The sequence below is a fragment of the Colletotrichum siamense genome (genome assembly GCF_013390195.1).
Source record: "Colletotrichum siamense strain Cg363 chromosome Unknown KSG_Cg363_contig04, whole genome shotgun sequence".
Lineage (NCBI taxonomy): Eukaryota > Fungi > Ascomycota > Sordariomycetes > Glomerellales > Glomerellaceae > Colletotrichum > Colletotrichum siamense.
The window spans coordinates 5,342,829-5,355,840 of NW_023501017.1; the positions used below are offsets into that span (position 1 = coordinate 5,342,829).

The window sequence follows — 13,012 nt, forward strand, 5'->3', positions numbered from 1 at the left end:
GTCGATGAACTGGCGTGCATTCTGTGGTGCAACCGGCTAGCTAGTCCAGTCCAACGAACAGAGGAATTCTCGCCGCTGATTCGTCCAGGAATTTGAATTCCGTCCTACGAAACACTGACGTCGTCAAGCCGTTGGGATGGCATCTTAGCCGAGGATTACCCACACAAGCAGATCTCTTGAATCAGGCAAGTCCGGTAGTTACTCCAAGGGACATCTCCGGACCAACTCCGCCGAACTCCGCATCGTTTCGCAGGGAGATTCGGCGCCACGGTCCGTTCCACGACTTACACGACTTGGACGAGTCTCATTAGCAAACAAGAACCAAAAATGTGTCACCAAAAAGTCCCTGTAAGAGAAGCTTAACACATGCTAAGCTTCTCTGTTATTACAAGGCGGAATACAAATCCCGCCATAGGAAAATTGAAGGTTTGGTTTCGCAGACCTTGTAGGCCAGAACCTCACGCATGAGTCAACCCAGCGCGATTCATACGCGCAGAATTATCCAGTATGCAGCCATATTCTTTCAGTGCAGAAATCAGGCGACGCCACGACGTCAATCATGGCTTTTCTTCTCTCATGATCGTATGAAATTTTCTTGCTATATGTCATTAACGGAGGAAACCCGAGCTCGGAAAACTGCCCCCAACCAACCGCTTTTTCCTATTCAGGAAATACTCCCCACCGGCATTGGCGCCATGCAACTAGCCTGGACCCTTGCTTCCATCTCGCGTGAGCCCCTGGCTCCTTTGCGGATGCCTCCATCTGCCTTAGGGCTGAGCATGACCTGGTGTCGGTCTGTATCAGCAGTCCGAATGTTTTCTACCGCGGACAATTGATCAGCCTGTGGCGACATGGACGAGAAACTTCCACCTTCAATTCACTGGATCTCTTGATTTAATCTCGTTCCGCCTCCCATCATCATGATCATGATGGGTTCTCGTTGGCCATATCAACACAGACTACCTCTTTGAGAAGCGGAGGTTCTGAACAATGCGGTCTTTCCTATCTCGAATCACTGGTGGGGACGGAAGTGCTTGTCTCAAGATCCGGTATGGAACACGAAGTTCCTTGATGCAATTTTTTTGCTGACGACTGAACCATCAGATTGAAGAAAGACTTTGTTTTCTTGAGAGGGTCAGTTGATGAAGCCAGCGACCAAACGCTAAGCGGAGTGCTCAGTTTGCGCCTGCCTTGCGGGCAGCATGCCACCGGAGTACGTCTTCGAATGGTTGGCTTTCTCCGGTGCAGGTGCGTATGAAACTCACACAATTGAGTATATTGAAACTAACCATGCGCTTTCTAGAGACCACGATGTAAGCACAAAGAGGCCCGATTTTCGTACCATTCCGATATATGAAGACGAGTTGCCTCCATTCGTCATCGACCACGGGCAAAAGGTTTCTTCGACCGCTTCGGGTGACATCGAAACCCACGAGTGGCCCTTCAAGTTGATCATACCCGGCAACACGCCAGAGACATTCCGAGGATGCAGCTACTGTAGCATATCATACCAGCTCTCTGCATCGACAATCCGAGGAAAGACGTCGACATCGATGCCTACCGCCTACCAACCGATTCGTATCAACAGAACGGTCCAGAACTCGGCATTTGAGTTGATGGATCCTATGTACATGGAAGGGACTTGGGCAGACAACATCCGATACTGCATCTCGATAGCACACAAGGCTGTAGCCCTCGGCACAACGGTACCCCTCGAGATACAGCTGACGCCGCTGAACAAGAAGTTGCAAATCAAGCAGATCAAGTGCGAGCTCTTGGAGTCTCACAAGTTTGCCATTAATACTGCTCGACCCCTGCAGCAATTCGATGGGGATCGCCAAGTTGCGGAATGGTTGGCGCCGGTGGAAACCCCGGAAGATTGCGGCCAACCTGTGTATCGAGTAATACAAAACCTACCACTACCAACAGACCCGAAGAAGTGTTCTCCAGATATGGACACAGAAGGACTCGGTACAACACACACGCTTCATATAGCTGTCGACGTTGCTCAGCCCGACGACAACTTGTTGAAGGTGAGTATCATGTGAGGAGACATATCTTAGACTGCACGCTAACGAAACTGTAGTTCAGATACCACGCCACTTTGCCTATTGTTTTATTTGTTTCTCCAAAGATACCCATTGATGCGTTTGACAATTTTGTGTGGCCGAAGAGCCCGGAGGCGGCGGATTTGGTGGAGCCTGACGGTGGTTTGGACGTGCCTCCCGAGTATGGAAACCATTTTGACGATGAAATGCTGGAAAGGAGCGATAGCAGCAACCCCCCGAGTGTCTCGTCGATTACATGTAGCTAGAATAAGCTATCAAATTGGATAATTATTTTGACGCACCAAAACTTCGTCAATACCCAAAATATGCGGGCGCTTATTGAGTAGCGGTTGTATGTGTATATCCATGGAAGCTGGCCAAACATTTGTTTGTGCAGATAGCTTGTAAGAATATATGTAGACAGATTTGAGGGTTAGTGCACGCTCATCATATTACGACCATTTGAATCTAATTATAATAGAAGAAATTTTGCTTTGAACCATTCCCCCTCTAGTCCTGCTTTCGACCGAAGCTAGGCAAGAAAGACCACGTCACTAACAAGAACACCAAAGCTCCCAATACAATCGGTGATAGTACTTGTACACCGTGTCGTTGAGCTTGCGCCCCTATCACAAACGGAAGAATCGCGGCACCGCTACCTCCTAGGCCGATGGCAAATCCAATAGCACTGACGTGTAAGTGCTTCTGGAGCAACCTTGTTACCGCTATCATGATGGCCGGAAACAGCGGCCCTAGGAAAAAGCCCTGAAGCGAAACTGTGATGGCCGATATGAAGAACTGCGGGATCAGCCAAAAGAGAAGTTGTAGACATATGGCGGCTCCGAGATAAGCCTGTATGACATAGGTCAGCATTATCCCAGAAACCGAGACTACATAGTAGACAAACCATCACGGCAAATCTCTCTCCTACGCGTGGAGTGACAAAACCTAGGGCTATGCGGCCTGCAGCTAGCCCAGCCCAAAACCCTGTTGCTGTCATGCCGCTGGCGAATTCCTCGCCGTGCCGGGCCTGCAACATGAAGGTGACGATCCAGCCACCCAGCGATACTTCGAGTCCAACATATCCCAGTGCAAATATGGCACAAACCCATGTTGTTCTCGCATTGGGTAGCTTGAAAAGCGTTTCATGAATGATCGACTCTCTTGGTTCCGGGCCTTTGGGGTTGGCCTCTCGGTAAGCTTTGCCCGTTGCAGACCAGAACGTGGTCGATGTTGTGACGAGCTCTATGCCCGCTAAGCCAGCCTAGATTTTGTGTCAGCTAATCTTGAGAAAGTGTGGACGAACTGCAGAGACATACCATGAAGTAGTAAAACGCGTACCAAGGAAGGCCGGCCTTGACGACCATAGTGGTTGCAATCACCGGTCCCAGAACGGCGCCGAGGCCGTAGCAAGCGTGCATGGAATTGATAACCATATTGGAATCTGCCAGGTTGCTGGCCACCCATGAGTTCCAGGCAGCATCACCAATACCATTGCCCAGTCCGGCAAGCATGTAGATGAACACAAGTGCTGGGTATGGCAGGTGAAGTGATATGGCGATGTATGCTGCGAGATGACATCCCGAGCCAATAATGGCTATTCCTCTTTGCCCGACAGTCTCGTGGAGACCGGTGTTCAGGGCCGCTGACAGCGTATGGCCGATGAAAGGCGCGAGGAAGATAAGCGACGTAAACGAGTAGGGCAACTCATAGTATTTACCCAGCTGAGGTCGCCCAGTTAGTTTCTTGCCTCACTTACCAACCCACCTGACACACAGGAGGTCTTGTATTGACTTACATGGGGAATGATAGCCTAAATAGTTGAGATAGTCATGTAAGTACCATGTCAAAAGGCTTTGCACATTAGTAGTTTCCGGACAGCAATCACTCACTCCATACGACGCGTCATTTGCGCCCATGACCATCAGACTCCAGAAGATGGACAGTATCCGGGCGACGTTGGAACGAGGATAGTTCCATTTTTGGAAGATCTCAACAGCATCCTCGGGAGGTGTAGATTGAGGAGAACTGCCACTGTGATTGGGACTCAGCAAACTCAAGTCTCTCTCCGTTTCTCTAAATGGCAATACCGCAACATCGTCGTCGGCAAGCTTTGTTGTTGCATGCAATCCAGCACCAGGTGGCAATGCTGGAAGCTGTTGCAACTCGATGGTTTGTGCGCTGCTGCTTGGACCCATCTTTCGCCTTCAAGTGCTGGAGCAGGGGGTTACGAGGAGGAAATCTGACGGGTTTCAACGCGTACAAACCGCAAACCATCAATTACCTAGAGACGACCAACCGATAATAACGGCTGAACGCCGGTTAGCAGCTGGAAAACATTTGCGTCCGAACGAGCGCAAGCTGGGAATCCGGTAGAGGCTCCGTCAGTTTGGCCCGACTTTTAGGTAATGGTCAGCGTCGGGCTTCCTAATGCGGTAATAGCGACAGCCCGCTGCAAGGGTGGCATGGTGACAGGGAACTCGGCATTGTTTCCCGCTTCGAGCCCACCGGTTCAAATTTCATGTTGGTCTGGAACTTTTCCCGGCTGACAAACATGAGCTGATTAAGCTCAATGTTGGAGGGGAAGTTTTGATCAAAGCTGCAAACATGCCTTCGCCGAGTGACTCAGTGAAGGGCCCCTATTCCCGGACTAAGCCTTGCTGCACTCATTTGCGTTTGCCCTTGCCGAAACCCCTATAAATGCGGGATTTTTGGGTTTCAGCTACACTACTACCCTAAACGTTAATTAGTATTATCTTTTCGTTATTTTCTATTATTTCTACTATTATTAATTAATTATAGATAATATATAATAATTATATAGTATTATAAACTTAAATTAACGCTATTATTAATATAGTTATATATCCTTTATAATAGATCTTATTAACGTTATATTTCTAGTTATATCTAAGCTTATAAGTTATAAAGTTAAACTATTCCTATTAAAATTAAATATAGGTCTAATTATTAGTTAAAGTAGTTTTAGATAGATAAAGTAATACTTTTATATTTATATTTCTTATAGTATATAATATATAGATATAATAGAAAGCTATAGCTATAACTATAATATATATTAATAATATAATATAAATAGCTTAAATCTAGCTAATATATTATAGCTTTTATTTTTCCCTATTAATTTTATTATATATTAATATATTAGTATTAAGATAAAGAGATATAAACTAATTAAATAAATAATTTATATATATTAAATAATATTATTACCCCTTAGTATAGAGTAAAAAGCTCTACTTAAAGAGCTTCTATTAGTTAAATTCTTTAGTATTATAGCTATAGTAAATATAGTTTAATATATAGAATATACTATTTAGTATTATTATACTTTATTTATTACTATAAGAGATATACTAAAGCTATATTAACTAAAAAGTTCTAGTAACTATAAGTTAATACTATTATATAAAGAAGTAATACTTAAGCTATTATATAATAAATTAAATATCTATTTTAATAAGCTATAGATATTTCTTATTAATAAATTTAATTTAAAAGTATTAATCTCTATAATTTTATAATACCTAAAGGTAATATAATAGTAAAAGAAGAAAATTAGATATATTACTCTATAGAGAGATAATAAAAAATACTTAAAATATTAATAAGATATTTATAATATTAGAGCTAATTAGTTTATTTTTATTAATAAAAGTAGTATTAATTACTATAATAGAGCTAGAAGAATAGTATAATTACTAAGAGGTCTTTAACTTTTAAAGAGAAGTATACTAAAGTAAGGAGAATAATATTATATATTATTAATACTTACTCTTAATAATATTCTTTATTATATTATATATCTTAGCTATATAAACTAAAAAAGCTTCTTATATTAGATTAAGTACTTAGTATTACTACTTATAAACCTATTCTTAAAGTGAAACTTAGTTTTAGTTATAAATAATATAAGTTAATATTATATATTAAAGCTCTAAATAATATATAATACTACTAATATTTATTTACTATACTTACCCTTATACTCACTAGATTATAACTCTATAGAGGTATTTTTTAGTAACTTAAAAGTATATCTATAGTATTATTTTATATATTATAAGTAAGTAAATATAATAGATATATTCTTTAAGTAGTTTTTTTATAAAGTAGTTATTATTATTAGTTTATACTTAGAGTAAATGTTAGTCTTATAGGACTAGCTAGTTAGTAGGGCACTGTAGGCAGCAAATATCGTATTATATTAACTGCGTTAGTAGTGATATGTATAAGGTTAACTGCGTTAGAAGTAGTAGCTATAATTGCAGCGTTAATTACAGAGGCTAGTGCTTTATATAATTACTAATTATATAAGGCGCGCCTAGCTTAATTAACGCTATAATAGGCTAGTGTTACTAATATTAGTAACTTTCTCTTTTTATTAGCGTTAATATAGTTAATAGTAACTATAGTATAATTTAAAAAGAAGTTATTAAATAATATATAACGTAAAAAGCAGTAATTATTAGTAATTATAGTAATTACCTATAATTACTCTTAACCTCTATTATAGTAGTTACTCTATAACTATTACTTAATCTTACTTTAGGCTAGCGTTAGTAATTAGTGCTACTTAGGCTTATATAACCTATCTCTCTATCTATATTATTACTAAGTTTATATTAAGGAAGTATATAAGGTATTAGTTAAGTTTTATTTTAATAAAGGTGTTAATAAGGTTATTATTACTATTAATTTAGTGTATTTTATATAGTTTATAGTATTTATATAACTACTATAGAGCTATAATATTAATTATTAAATATTTCTTTTTTATAATATTTAGCTTAATAAGGTATTTATATAGTAAGTATAAGTTAATATAGATAATAGTAAGTATTAGAGGTAAGTTAAGCTATTTAGTAATTATTTAGAGGGTTATAGAGATAGTATAAGCTATATTAACGCTAGTAACTATATTATAGACTTTAGAGGTTAATATACTTTAAGTAATTTATTTATTTTTTATAAAACTAAAGTAGATAATATTACTATTAATTATAAACTTATTCTTATTAGAAGGGGTTTTATTAGTAAGAATAATAATAAAATTAAGCTATAACGTTAGGTTAGTATTATTAGTAAATAAGCTATTAATAAAAATAAAGAGTTTAGTAGTTAATAAGTTAATAGGTATAAATATTAACCTTTATATTAATAAGGCTATTTATTACTATAGTTATATATTAAGGACTTTAATATTATTAAGTGAGGGGTTTTAGTACTAAATAGTAGTTAATAGATTATAGTATACTTTAAGCTAATAGATTAATATAATATATGCTTTACGCATGCGTTATTTAATATATTACTTCTTAATAGTGTTAGAAGTAATATTAGCGTTAATAAAGGTAAGCTTCTTATTTTAACCCTTCTAGTAGAAGATAATAGTTCTTAACTTATTAATATTAATAATACTACTATTAAATATTAATAGTTAGTTAATAGTAAGTTATTATTTAGCTTTTACTATAACTAAGGCTTTAGTTAGAGCTTTATCTTTATAAGCTAAGAAATTAGTATTAGTAAGGCTTAAAGTGTTATTAGTTTATATATTAATAACTATAAAGTTAGGGTTAAGTTTATAGTTACAACGCAGCCCCCTCACAAAAAGACTACAGCAAAATTCACCCTATACGTAGGCATAATTCTAGAAACACTATATAGGCATTTTAACCTATACCCTCTACTAATTAAGGAAAATAGTATAGAAACCCTATATATTCCTGCTAGTAAGTAAACCCTCTGAACATCACTGCATAAAGTCGAACGCACGCCCTAGCCGAATAGACCAGTAGAACAGTAACAGCGCTAGCTACGCAGCGCAGGGCTAGCGGCGCCGCATATAGCAGGGCTAATCATATTAGGGCTAAAGGGGTCACTGAGGCTCTTATAGCTTAGCGATAGCTTTGCTAAACCTTTTAGTAAGGTGTGAACGCTACTAAATAGAGATAACTCTTTAACTAAAGAGGTTATTATAAGAGGTTCTTATAGCTAGAAGTATAAAAAGCTCTGCTACTACGCGTAAGGCTTTATACCCTTCCCTCTTCTTCTTCCTCACCCTATAACCTATAATAAATCCTTTATAATATCTATACTACGTAAAGCACTTAAGTTTACTAAGTATAAGCTAAGTAGTATACTTATCTCTATAAATAACGTATAACATATCTAGAATAAGTTTAACCTCAGTATACTTAATGAGAAGCTCCTATTTAAAAAACAATCTAAAGAAGACTAAAAGCATATTATCCTAATAGCTCTATTAATAAGCTTCTTAGAAGCCCCTATAAGTAGTAATATTATCCCTCTCACTAAGAAAGCTTTAGATAATATTAACGTAGAGTTTAATTATATCCTTAGCTACCCTAATAAGTAGGACTTCTTCTCTAAGGCACTTAAAGGTGCTAAAGAGGACATAAGGCTTATATAGAGGAACATAGTGAGTACGCCTTACGCTGACTAATAGAGAGAATATTACTAACGATAGTATAGCTGTTAATAGCAGATAGCGAAGTAGTAATGGGGATAGTGTTAGTAGCGTAGGTGATGCGTAAGAGAGAGGATAGGTTAACAGTTCAGTAGTCTGTAGTAATTAAGTAATTAAGTAATTATAAACTATATTATTACTAAAGTGAAGTTGAAGATAGTGAAGTTGTGTGCATATGTAAGTGCGGCTGAGGTTAGGAGAGGATTATATGACTGAAGGCTGTGTATATTATCAGGAGGCGCGGAGTTAGGAGGTCTATCGCTCTAAGCAGGTAACAATCATAGTGAATAGCTAGAGGCTATAAAGTTAGAGTTAATAGTAGAAGGGACTAAAAAGTAAGGATTATAGCTTAAAGTAACTATTTAAAGAACTTCTCTATAGTAATAGCTATATATAGTTTATTAGTAGGTATTAGTTTTAATAATATTATAGAGTAGCTTAATAACTCTTATAATAATGCCTTTTAGGTATTAATTATAAATCTAAGTAAATAAGTATATAAAGATTATTTTATTAAGCTTTATTACTAACTAGATATATACTTATATTATATTATAAAGTTAGAGGATCTTACTAAAAAGTAGTAATTATAAGGTAATAGTAAGGATAAAGTGTTAGTTTATATACTATATTATTAGAGATTATATTAAAATTACTTCTTTATTATTATTAATATATTTTTAAATAATAAGGTAGGACTTTTTATAAAGCTTATTAGTGTTTTTACTTTTAATCTTATTAACTATTTATAATTAGAAGATATAGATATTTATATACTTAATAAAGTTATATATAACTATCTTAAAGATACTTTAATTAATAAGTCCTTTAATTTTAGCTTTATTAGATTACTTAAAAGGGTAGCTAAGCGTATTAATCTTACTTACTTTATAGAGCTATATAGCTAAGTTAAGGTTAATATATTCCTTATTAGTTATAAAGACTTTATTAGTAGTAAAGAATATAGTAGTAATATTAATATTATTAACTTCTAGTATAAAGTTAATATTAAGGGTAGGGTTAATATTAACTATCTTTATTATAGCTATTTATCTTTATAAACTTTAGTATAGCTTATTTAGGGGTAGTTTTAAGTATTCTTCTCCCTTATAAAGCTAGCTATATTAATATAGTAGTAGTAATACTAATACTAGTAATTCTTTTTAATCTTCTTTTATTAGTATTATTAATACTTTAGGAGCGTTTAGTAATAAGTTAGTATTAATAATATTTTTATCTAAGTTATTATAAAAAAGCTTAATATAGGTTAATTAAAACGTTCTTAGTTTATAAGGTAGGTTAAGTATATAATTCTCTCTATTAATAGAGAGAAGTTTATATAGGCTAGCTTAGCCTTTATTCTTATACTATATAAGAATATCTAACTATAATAAGAAAGCTAATATTAATAATATACTTAGGCTATTATAGAGAGTAAGAGTATTAGAGACTTAGCGTTTAGTATATATATAGTAGAGTTTATTAGTAGCTTTTTATATAGCTTCTTAATATTTAATAATACTTAAAGATAACGCTAAATCCTTAGTTACTTAAGGGTAGGTACTAAAAATAAATAAAGTTAGGATTAAACTATTAAGCTTAATAGTATTATTAATAGTCTTAATAGTTATTTATAAGGCTTACTTATAAGGGATAAAAAGGTCTTTAGTATAGATAATATTATAAGTATAATATAAAGTAGTATAATAATATTTAATCTTATTAATACTATAGTAAGCTTTAATAAGGACTTCTTTAATAGTAATTACTAAGGTATAAATAATATACTTAAATTTATAGCTATAGAAGTTAGTATTAATATCTATAGTAATAAAGTTTAAAAAGCTTTAGTATATATTAATTTAATATATATATAAAGCCTCTTAAGTATATTAAGCTAATAGATCTTTAAAGAAATAGGCTGTATTAAAGCTAATAGTATTATTAATAATATAGAGTATTAGTTTATTATTATTAAGATATATAATATCTATAAAGATCTTATAGTTAAACTTATAGTTATTATAAAAAGTAAATCTAAACCTTTTAGGTTAATTAATATAAAGTTAATAATATTAGTAGATTTTAATTAGATAAGTAAGAAAGCTTTTATTAACTTTATACTTAGCTTTAGTAAGGATATATTAAAGTTTAGTAATTAATAAGTAGCTAAAATAGTAATAAAGTTATTAAAGTTTAACTTTATTAAGGTAGTAATAAGTAATTAACTATTCTTATTAGAGAAGTATTTAGGGATACTTCTATTTATAAATAACTAGAACTCTAAGGTTTTTCTACTTTATAATATTATTAAAGTTATTAAATATAACTTCTATTTTATCTATATTATAAAGATAGTATAAAAAAGGTATATTTATTAGTATAATATAAAAAATAATAAAACTAAGTAGTATAAAGATTTTAATAGATCTTAGTAAGTAGATAAAGTTATTAAAGTTAAATCTAATAGTAGCTACTCTTATAGTATTAACTTTAAGATTTAGTATTAATTATTAAAATATAAGGATTTAAAGTTAGCTTATTATTAAATATTTAGAGGTATTAATATTAAGTAAAATACTTTAGAAAATTATTAATTTATACTTTCTTTTAAGAGAGAACTATAAAGTATATTCTTTAAGCTTAACTATAATATATTAATCTTACTTAGTAATAGCGTAAAAAGTAGTATTATTACTTAATATACTAATAACTTTAAAGCTATTAAAAGTGATATTAATAAAGTAAAAAATAAGAAATTATTAATTTTTATTACTTAAGCTTTTTAATCTATATTAGCTATTTTTAGTGTTAGAGTTATTAATATTAAGAGTATTAAAATAGTTTAATATATCTTTATTATAGCTATTAATAAGAAAGTTATTAATACCCTTAATATTTTTATATTATATTAGAAAGTAATTAAAAGTAAGAGTAGAGATATCTTTATTAATATATATTTACTTAAAGTAGTTAAAAGCTTTATAGTAATCTTTAGTAAGATACTTTATTAACTAATAGCTTATTTTGCTATAAATATAGTACTTCTTCTTAAATTTAAGAAGTATAAGTTAAAAGTAATATTAACTATAAAGTATATATAGATAATAGCTAAATTAAAAGCTATAGCTATAGCTATTATATTAATAATTAGTTTAATATTAATTATTAATTAGAGCTAGATTTATTATAAAATACTTATAAGCTTAGCTTTATATTATAATACTAATAGATAATTTAAGCTAATTAATAACACTCTTATAGTCCTTAATAAAGCTTATAAAAGTATAATTATATTTAAGTATACTTTAATAAGTATTAAGGATTTAATTATAAAAAATATTATTAGAATAATAGATAGTAGAGAGGGTATACTAAATAGTAATAAGCTTATTAAAGACTATCTTAAGGTATTTTATCTTAGTTTTACTAAAATTCTTAAGAATTATATAATTAAAAGTAGTATTATACTACTTAGAGAGATATACTTAATAGGACTTTTTAGTCTTAAAATAAGCTTTAACTTTAGTAACTAATCTAATAAAGTTAATAAGTATATTATTACTATAGAGCTTATTATAATAGTAGTTAAATACTTTACTTTTAAGTATAATAGAGAAAATATTTAAGGTTTAAAACTAATTAATACTAGTTTTAATATAATAATCCTTAAAGATAAAAAGCTTAAAGTTAAAGATATTATATATATTACTTCTAAATTATATACTATTATTATATAACTTTATAAGATCTATAAGTTATTAAGGAGATAGCTAATTAAGTATAATAATATTAAGTATATTATTTTTATTAAAATTAATATTAAAACCTCTTAGAGGGATAAAAGTAGTTAATTAGTAAGTTTTAGAAATACTTAATCTATATTAGATTAGTTTAAAAAATAGAGCTATATATAAAGGGGTGTAATTAGAAGAAGCTAGTAGTTCTAGCTTAATACCTTTAATATTATTAAAAAAGTTAATATCTTTAATAGCTTTTTTAAAAGAGGGAAACTTAGTTATCTTATTATTAATATTATTATTAGTTTATTAGTAGAAGTCTTTATAAAAGATAATATAGATATTAGAGGTAATAGAGGTACTATCTTAGATAATATAGACTTTATTAGTAATAAAGAAATCTCTAAATTCCTTTATAATAGCTATATTATAGTTATTAAAAATAAATTTTAGTATATTTTTAAAGTTAGTAGAGGCTTAACTTTAGAAAGTAGAACTAATAAAGCTATTAAGTTAGTAGTATTTTATATTAAATAAAAAGTATAAAATAACCTATTTATAAGTAGTAATACTTAATTCTATATTAATATTACTAAGCTTTCCCTAAAAGCTCTAGTTAACTATACTATAAACTTTAATAAGGATAGAAATAAAGTAGTTACTAACTAGAAGTATTAAGAGTATTAATAAAGCTAGAGGGTTACCTAAAA

General features: G+C 31.8%; 2 protein-coding genes across 2 annotated transcripts; one reads left to right on the top strand and one right to left on the bottom strand.

Annotated features, from left to right (window-relative positions):
* Window positions 1-1,202: 1,202 nt before the first annotated feature.
* Window positions 1,203-2,314, top strand: creD-1 (putative HECT-type ubiquitin ligase-interacting protein creD; the record flags this gene model as incomplete). The annotated part of the gene is made up of 3 exons (XM_036639199.1): window positions 1,203-1,252; window positions 1,304-2,033; window positions 2,087-2,314. 3 exons carry the CDS (start codon window positions 1,203-1,205, stop codon window positions 2,312-2,314), a joined length of 1,008 nt encoding a protein of 335 aa, XP_036495596.1.
* A 244-nt stretch (window positions 2,315-2,558) lies between these two features.
* Window positions 2,559-4,246, bottom strand: CGCS363_v007351 (Bypass of stop codon protein 6; the record flags this gene model as incomplete). Its single annotated transcript, XM_036639200.1, has 5 exons — window positions 2,559-2,900; window positions 2,956-3,312; window positions 3,368-3,772; window positions 3,847-3,861; window positions 3,941-4,246. 5 exons carry the CDS (start codon window positions 4,244-4,246, stop codon window positions 2,559-2,561), a joined length of 1,425 nt encoding a protein of 474 aa, XP_036495595.1.
* Window positions 4,247-13,012: the final 8,766 nt, after the last annotated feature.